General features: G+C 45.4%; 1 protein-coding gene across 1 annotated transcript; it reads right to left on the bottom strand.

The window, feature by feature from the left end:
• Window positions 1-5,086: 5,086 nt before the first annotated feature.
• On the bottom strand, window positions 5,087-8,569 carry LOC123084500 (putative disease resistance protein RGA3). Its single transcript, XM_044506070.1, has 2 exons — window positions 6,868-8,569; window positions 5,087-6,837 (listed from the first exon to the last, which is right to left on the bottom strand). Exons 1-2 carry the CDS (start codon window positions 8,546-8,548, stop codon window positions 5,087-5,089), a joined length of 3,432 nt encoding a protein of 1,143 aa, XP_044362005.1. The 5' UTR covers window positions 8,549-8,569.
• Window positions 8,570-9,526: the final 957 nt, after the last annotated feature.

Below are 9,526 nucleotides of genomic sequence, written 5' to 3'. Positions count from 1 at the left end.
GATCATATTTTGTACTGATCTTGAGAATTACAATGTCTACAATCGAACTCCTCAACATTATGGTCAATACGTGCCACTAGTGCACATGTTGAACTACGGTAACTACCATGGAGATACCCTGGTAAGATCTTTTACTATTACGACATCCCTGCATCTTTTTAAATACTTCTAAAACTAGTACATCATTACTAACTACGAAGTTATTACTATGTTTTTCAACAGATAATCCCGAATGATTGTGTGCCTCATCTGATGTATACGCACGGTCGCCTTGATATTTTGAACATACAACCAGGTCGTCCTACGAATCTCAATTGTCCATACCGGATTTCTAAAAAAAATGGAGACATGACAATCAAAGAATGGGAAAAATGTATGGACAGTCGTAAGGAGCTTCTTGCAAGCAAAAGGAGGCGAAGCGCAAGAATTGGAGACAGGATGATCTCCATTCTTCATAATGGAGAGTCAGGGTCTATATTGTTTTATGCTATTTTAGCTTAAGGGTGTTTAGGTCCTACCTGATACTGATGATCATGTGCTAAGAACAATTATGTAGGGTTGGGTTCGATGACTATGAGGATGATGATTATATGACTTGTTATTAATAACGAGTAGAAGTTGTATGATGATGCATGATTAGTAGGACTTGTTATTATATATGATGATGTATGATGCGAGCATGCATGAGTTATTATATATCAGCGTGTTAAATGAACATAGTAGTAGCTAGCGTTGGTAAACCAAGGACGAAGATATAAGAGAGGACACTTCTCTCTATTAGCTAGCTAATGACAACCTAAAATTAATCCCCAAAACCCCTAAACCAGCCACTTTTTTTTAAAAAAAAGGAAAACCTCAGCTGCTGACACGTGGAATCCTTTTGGCCCGGTTCATGTCACCAAGCGGGACCAAAGGCCCCCTTGCCTGGGCTGCTCGCAGTGGCCACGTGGAGGCCCATCTGTCCCGGTTCGTGTTAGAACCGGGACTAAAGGGTGGAGGCATTAGTAACGACCCTTTAGTCCCGGTTCAAGAATCGAGACTAAAGGCCCTTACGAACCGGGACAAATGCCCCCTTTTCTACTAGTGCCACCTCACCCGAACACGATCCCTCCCCAGGCGTCACCTCCCAGGAGGAGCACGACACGAGACGCGCCGTTGTCGCCCAATCCTAGCCGGATTTTGGGCTTTCACCAGGGAGGGGGGGGGGAGGAAGGTGGGGTGGAGAGGACCTTCGGCTACACCTCCAAGGAGGAAGAACAACGCCTATGGCGTCGGTGCCGCCGGGCCGGACAAGCCAACCAACGGTTTCCCGCAGTCCTAGACCTCACCACCGAGCACACACCAGCTCCAGATCCGGCGCGCATGACACTAGAGACTGGAGACAGGGTGTAGAGGGAGTCAAAGTGGAGGGAGCCAGACCTCAGATCCAGCGAGGAGGGGGAACTCCGCGCCGTAGCCACCCCCCGCCGGCGGCTCACCACCCGCGTGGTCGAGCACAATGTGTAGAATCACCCGCAACTGGCTCCAGCCGAGGAGGATGCCGTTGCCTCGCCAAGAAGGGCCGCCGCCGCAGATCCGGGAACCTCCGCCAGGAACGGAGCGTCAGAGGCCTCGCCGCCACCTTCCCGGGCGTCCGCCGGATAAAGCCCGGCGAGATCCTCAGGTGGCGGCGAGGGGAGAGTGGGGGAAGGGGGTGGCGGCGCGGGGGGAACACTAATCGCCACCCGAGTCGCCCAGACGGACGACGCGGGGGCCGGGGGGGGGGGGGAGGGAATGTTAATTTCTTCTCTATCTGCGTCTTTCCTGCGACTTGCACATACAAAAAGTTGTCTGTACCATCATCACAAGTGTCTCCAACCAAATAATGTTGAATCCCTGGGTAGAATGCATCATTTTCCAAGTTGTAGATAGGACAATAAGCGACAGCTGTTGTGAAGACTTTTCTCGCTTGTGTCACTAACGGTTCAGCAGGAATATGCAAGAAATTGTTTTCGATCTGTCACTTATTCTATGGCGTACTAGACGGGACGCACTGCACACGGACATGGTAATCCTATTTTTTTTTATTTTGCTATACTTCCGTAGATTATACAACAAAAAATTATACTATGGTAATTAGTTCCGTGAACCTAGAGTTATGAGATAAACAGATTTTTGATTTGAGAAAAGTTCAATTATAGATGATGCATGGAAATGATTTTTGCACCGGCTTTGCTCGTATGTACAGTATCAATTTCTGCTGTTATGATCGTTCAATAATAAATAGTCTCCATATATAATTGAGAAGCTGGACATACCTCCGTGAGGAAAAACAGATGACACAACCATCATAATTGCATAGGTTGCAAACATGCACATCATTTTTTTTAGTGAAACAATAGCCTGAGATTTCTGAACTGTTTTGGGAAAAAAAAGTTTCTGAACCAATAAAAGGTACAGAATCGCTACATCATCTATTGTTTCCGCTGAGGAGAAGATCAGTAATCTGACACACAACATAATCATGTACCCAAACCCAACACACATATCTAGTCAGAGTCAGAGTCAGAGGTCCACTGCTTTATTTATATGGGGTACCACTGATGCGATGCAGTATTGGCTCGCTGCGTTTAACGTATCAGGTACAATCTGAACTGGATTAGATTGACCAACATCGTCATGGCCAACCGTGCTGAAGGAAGCTCAACGGCAACAGGTGCAAGTTGGAAGTGAAGAAACTGAAGCTCCGTCAACCGGCGCAGTGCAAAGAAATGGAATTTTTTTTTTTTTTTTGCGGGAAAGAAAGATATGGAAGTTGGAGCCCACAGGTCAGCCAGGGTACTCCAAGAAAATTTTGAAGAGGCGCCTCAATTCTTTTCATGATGCAGCGGACCAAATGAAAACTCAGTTCACCATCTAAGATGGATTATATTGTGTATGGTTGCCAATGCACCAAGGTAGAGCAGGCAAATGCAACTAATAACACAAGTTCTAAATTTTGCTGTTTGCAAGCCAGATCTCACATCGTCACTTACTTGCTTGCACCTTGGCTACCACGAATGGAAACACAATAATCTGTTTTCGATTATTTGTTTTAGCACAATCTGTTTTCCTTTTCGAGATGGAAGAAACACAGCAAGTAATGACCTAGCCCAGCCCGCTAATCCTTGAGGGCTTCAAACCCACACCCATCACCGCATCGCTCGATCTCCTCCCCCCGCTCCCCCTACCCTCCCGGCGTGCGTTCCGTCCTCGGAGAGGGCTGCAGTTGCCAGCGGCGAGATGGGGACGGGGCCTCCTCTTGCAGCTCGACCATTGCTCCTTCGTTCCTCTTGCAGCTCGACCATTGCTCCTTCGTTCCTCTTGCAGCTCGACCATTGCTCCTTCGTGCTGCGGAGGCTTTCAGATTCAGAGATCCCAACCTGCAGGTACACTGTCACTGAATCAGGGTCATAGCATTCATGTCATCAGTTTGTAGTCCACCGAATTTGATGTGAAAAAATTAGCCGGGACATTTTACTAGGGATCTGGTGCGTATATATACCAAACTGGTATCCAAGTTATCCTCACAGCCACCAACCAAATCGCTGTCTAGTCTGAATAAACAATTTTCATTTCTTCAGCCACTACAGAGGAAGCAAATACTCCACATAAATATGTAAGTATCAGAACCATTTTTTTTTTGGTGGATTCAGATTAAGAGCTGTGTCATTTCAGCAGTTTCGACATCTCTTTATGTAGGAGGACAGAGTGCCCTGTGCTCAGTTTATTTTGAGCAATGGCAGAGAGCCAGAGACCAAACTTACGTACCTTCCAAATGGACCGATCACTTTGATGATCGCTTGGACAAAATATATGCTTCGAGGAAGAAGAATTGCCGTCGCCCTGCCTGCGTAACAAGGTTGTCAGATAAGTAATCAGGTTGATTATGAGGGTTGTATATGCTACGCAAGAGGAAAGTACAGATTCTTTTTTACCTGAAACACACTGGGCCGTTCATGGCCTCTATGGATCTGCAGTACCAGGTGGTGGCATCAGAATTCAAGCGTACAAACATGCGCGTTCCTCTGCCTTTGGTCATTGTCCCTTCAAAGCCTGTCAGAGCTCCAACTTTTGCAGGCTTGAAATCGTTGGCAAATTGGCATCCACAATCTGCAGTGAACCACAATTGGATGGGCTTGCCGTCAGTTAGTAGCAAATGTTCAGAACTACCCAACACATGCACAGTCAAGAGCTTAACACTAAGCAGTTACAGGTAAGTAGTAGAGATGATGCAAGCAACAACATTTAGTTCAGGCATATTATCAGCGGATCCTAGCAATGCAACAGAGTTGTGGGATCCATTGACACGGAAGATAAAGATACTCCAACCATATTTGAACAAGCAAGAAGGTGTGGGGTGTAATTAAGCACCACAGTAGATGCGGCAACCTCAAGCACGTGGACGCCATGGGGCTCCCCGTCGCCAACGACATCACGCACCTCAACCCCCAGGCCCAGGTCCAGCTCGGCAAGATGCTCGCCGATGCATACAGTATGCCTGCCTTCCTGATTAGTACCAGTGTTCAGTCAATGTTTTAAATAGCGGGCTATGGAAAAATAACGGCATTGCCATTTTGCTGAATAGAAATTCTTCGCTCTGCTTGAGCCTTTCGGAGAAATATAGTAGTAGTAGTATTGGAGACACACCTGCTTGTGCTGTACAGATTAAAGCAACGAGCTCGTCTACGAAATGGGAGTGCCTCGAACTGCTGGTTGGGCCTCTGCTTCCACACACCACGCACGCCTCTGCTTATTCCTGTCGTCTCCTTGGGCGCATTGCAGCCAAATCACGCCCCTGGCAGCGAGGACCACGGGCCCTGGGAGGAGGACGGAAGTTGCCCCGGGCCGCGGCACGCACAGCAGCAGGAAGGGGCGGATCGGCCATTGCTCCGTTCATCGCATGGAGGCTTTCCTAGTTTCCAAGCTGCAGGTATATCAAATCATCGCATTAGCGTCGCATGTTATCACTGAATCCGATGTGAGAAACATTTGTTTAGACACAAGGGAGATTGATTTTTTACCAGGGCAATCGCAGCTTGGATGTCCATGACGCCGGGATAATAAATTAAGGTAAACATAAAAACTTATCTCCCAGAGAGGAGACCAAGTGGAAATACTCCCCACCTTTTCTGAATGGTCTTCTCAACTTTGGGCAGTCAATTATGATTAAGCATTTGAGGGTTGACAGCCGCTCCACAATACAACGCGGGAATTCCCTTATAGCCGGGCAACTCCAAATCGTCAGAGAAGTGAGGCCACACATCCCATCGGGCAGCGTTTTCAGGTCACTACAGCCAATCACACTGAAACTCGTCAGCCTGGCAAGATTTCCAAGGTTCCAAGGCAGTGCAACCACACCGTGGCACTCTGCAATATACAATTCCTCCAGGGACGGCAGATGGCTCTCCTCCACAGACAATGAAGTGTTCCCCTTCAGGTTGTCACAATTTCTGATACACAGAAAGCGGAGGCGATCCAAGCACTGGAGCTCCTCTGTTGGCCAGCGGACAAGATCGCTGCATGTGCAAATCGTCAGACTTTCCACGAACTGGAAGCATTTCCAAGCCATAAGATGTGATCTGGACAATCCAGAGCTTCTCACCAAGCTATTGGGCCCTTCCAGAGTCAAACTCTCAAGTTTTTCCAGACATCTTTGACTTTGGCTTTGCTGGGCGTCTAGAGGCAACATGGTTATTTCTTCCGGAGACCCAAGAGTTAAACTCACGAGATATGGCCAAGAACCCAAATGGATGCTCATAAAAACTAAACTGACTGTAGTACTGTGGACTCCAACTATTGTCAACTGGCTGACAATGGGGGTCACTGGAATACTCGCAAGCTTAGGGCAATCTTTGATCCTTAGCTCTTCAAGCATGGGGAACGTTACCAAGCTGTCACTAGGCTCTCCCACACTATTTTCTACCCATTTCTCCAGGCTTGGTAGCTCAATCAACTCCATCCTCTTCAACCCAGGGAAAATTTGTAGAGGGGTAATGCACCCTCCAGCTTCTACACCAAGGTTATTACATAATGTGGTCAGGCTATCCATCTCCTGTAAGGACAAAATCTCAAGAGATACTGAGAGCCATACTACAGGTATACTCTTGCATCTTGGGCAGTCAGAAATTTTGAGTTCTCTCAAGTAGTTAAACATCTGAGGCCTTTTCATCCATTGTGATATTTCTAGGCCATCATATCCATATATCTCCAACTTTTGGATATTACTATGAGGTTCTAAACACTGAAGCACTTCTTCCACCTCTTCAGTCTCGTCATCTATTTCTTGATCCCAAGAGAACAGCAACTCACTTAGATTTTTCTTTTGATTGAGATTGGCCTCTTTTGCATTTTCCCCGCTCTTTATCTTACTCAAATTCAATAGTTCCAACCTATTGCTGAGGTGTCGCATGTCTTTGAGCTGCTCTATCCCCCGACCATTTCCAGTACCCACAACAAATATTGTTAATATGTGAAGGTTTTTCAGTACACCAAAGTTTGGAGGCATGCGTTTGAGACGAACACAACCAGAAAGATAAAGATGGATGAGCTTTCTCAATCTTGTCATGTCTTCTGGTAACTGTCGCAGCTTCCAACAACCTATGAGCTTCAATGTTTGCAAGTTATACAACACACATATTGAATCAGGCAACCTAATGAAGCAAGACCCAGATAGGTCAAGATATCGTAAATGTTTTGCATTTATGGCTTTGCAAGTGCCAACTGAAGAAGGGGGGCAATGCAATGCTCTTAGTGATGCCGATACTTGTAGCAACTTTCTAAAATCCTTGTGTGATGTGTTAATAGATATATCCTCTTCTGTCCCATTAACCACATAATATTCCACACTTGATTTTGAAGGATCTAACAAAGTGCGGAGGTATGTTCTGCCTTTGCGTAATCCAGTGATTCGTTTTAATCCAGCATCTCGCATTTGCATGTGAAAAACATCTTTTAGCAACACTTTCTGTTCAGTCGGGTCTTCTATACTTGCACATTCATATGTGACATCTTTTGCTACATCATGCATTAAGTCGTGCATTTTACACACTACTGTCTCGTATTTTGTTTTACCTTCAGATTTGACTACAACTTTCTTGTCTTGGAGGAAGGACCTCCAAATCAACTCATCAAAAATGAATTCTCCTTTCAATGTTAAATCCATTGTTCCCTCTTGAATGAATCCATTTGCCATCCATAGTTGGATCAGCATATCCTTCTGCATCTCATAATCCTTGGGGAAAACTGCACAGAATGCAAAACATTGCTTCATTTCAGATGACAAGTGTTTGTAGCTTAACTTTAGTACGGGCATGACCTCATATTTGCCTCCATCATTATCCCCAATATTACTTTCTTCGATGGCCTTCCATTCATGTATTTCTTGCTTTGAACTCACCAATCCACCCATTGTCTTGAGAGCAAGAGGCAACCCCCCACATTTATTGGCAATACATTTGCCGATGGTGACTAACTCCGCTTGCTCCTGTACACAATTGCTAAATGCTTTGTTCGAAAACAGTTCCCATGAATCTTCTTCATTCAGACATGCTAACTTATGTGGTTGAAGGGTCTGCATTATAGATGCAACTTTCTGGCTTCGAGTTGTGACGACTATTACACTTCCTGGTCCACCAACAGAACACAAAAGTGGCTTCAGGACATCCACCCACTTCCTCTCATCTTCATTCCATACATCATCAAGCACGAGCATAAACCTTTTTTGGCCAATGACTTCCTCAAGTTGATTTTGCAACGGTTCGATGGTGTCAGACATGTCACATCTCTTATTGGCAGCCAACTCAATGATGGATTTCAAAAGATTGATGGCATCAAAGTTGTCGGACACACAGTGCCACATCTTCAACTGGAAATGTTTCTGGACCTCTTGGTCATTATAAGCCATCTTAGCAAGAGTCGTCTTGCCAAGACCTCCCATCCCAAAGATAGGCAACACATGTACCATCCGCTGATCTTGCTGGTCCAGCAGCAACTTCACCACCTCCTCCTTATTATTGTCTCTTCCAAAGATTTTGGTAGAATCATCCAGTTTGGAGTGTGTCTGCCGCCAAGGATGTTGCCACTCTTCCCTATGGACAGAATTCTCTAGGCCAAACTTGTTCATCTCCTCAACCAACTTATTGATCTTCTCAAGGACATTCTTGAGTTTCTTGGTCATCTCAAAACGGAAGAGCAGTGGACTGCGGTGCGTGATGTAGCCGCGTACCTTGCGGAAAGTGGACATGCCGATCTTAGACTGGCGACGCAACGCCTCGTACTGGAAGTCGTCGAGCACGTCATTGGCCTCGTAGGTGACGGATTTGAGATCTTTCATCCAGCTCTTGACATAGTCATTTTTCTCGCACCTCTCCTCGGCATTGGCCAACTTGCACTCGACAGCTAGCAGATGGCGCCCGAGGGTTCGGCGATCTTCGTCGAGGCCACACATGCGGGTCACCATCTCGACCAGTGTGTCTGTGGCCTTACCGGCCACACCGCGCACTAGAGGGAGAAGCAGAGACTCTGCCATAATCTTGACGGTCGAAGGAACTAGAAACTGCATCATATGAAAGAAGACAAGAGAGGTTAAGCACTTACAGAACACGAACAACCTTGTAATCCTCCTATGGAACCAGTAATCATTATGCTCCTGGCTTCAAAGCATGGTTACCTCCTTGTAATCCTTCTTTCATTTACTTTATTTCTTAGTTCCACAATAGCTTAGGATGTATAGCTCTCAGAAAACAATAGAACGTGAAGAAAAACCGAAGAAGATCAAGACAAGTCAGAGCATGCACCTGTTCAACAACACTAGGAATTGATCTTCTCCAAATCGCTGAAAGAGCAAAGATACCGCTCCCCCCTGTGCAGGTCCCTCGCATGGCAAGGCTGCTTTGGGATCAAGAAAGGATATAAGCAAATGTAGATAATATCAAGGCGCGCATCCCCCTGTGCGGTTGTTGGAGGATGGAAGCAAATGGAGATGATATCCAAGAGCTGCGTTGTATATTGACTGATAATATCAAAGAATCAAAGAGTTGAGATTTTCTTGCAACTATACATCACTATTGTTGAATACTTCTATAGTTTTATTCATTAAGTTTGAGTTTATACTGCAACTGGCATATACAAACAACTGTACGTATCGTCATCACAGATGACTCCCACCAAACAATATTCAACCCCCTAGGCCTGCATCATTTTCTACGTACTCCCTTCGGTCCTTTTTAGTATGCATATAAGTTCTGTCCAAAGTCAAAGTATCTCTACTTTGAGCAAACATATAAAAAAAGTATCAACATTCACAATGCCAAATCAATATTGTTAGATTTGTTATGAAACATAGTTTCATAGTATTTGGTATTGTAAATGTTGATAATTTTTGATATACACTTGGTCAAACTTTGCAATGTTTGACTTCACAAAAGGCTAATACGCGCAGAAAAAAAGATCGGAGGAAGAGCACCCGCTATGAAGACTGGTGCAGCAGGAATAAGCAAGACATTGT

The sequence above is a fragment of the Triticum aestivum genome, chromosome 4A, assembly GCF_018294505.1.
Source record: "Triticum aestivum cultivar Chinese Spring chromosome 4A, IWGSC CS RefSeq v2.1, whole genome shotgun sequence".
NCBI lineage: Eukaryota > Viridiplantae > Streptophyta > Magnoliopsida > Poales > Poaceae > Triticum > Triticum aestivum.
This window is presented reverse-complemented; position numbering and strand designations above follow the sequence as displayed.

Bases quoted from the DNA above. Each gene is read 5' to 3' on its own strand.
- LOC123084500 (XM_044506070.1), bottom strand. From the start codon at position 8,548: ATGGCAGAGTCTCTGCTTCTCCCTCTAGTGCGCGGTGTGGCCGGTAAG. The intron at 6,838-6,867 runs GTGTGGAATATT...TTAATGGGACAG, and splicing joins GTTAGATCCTTCAAAATCAA to AAGAGGATATATCTATTAAC.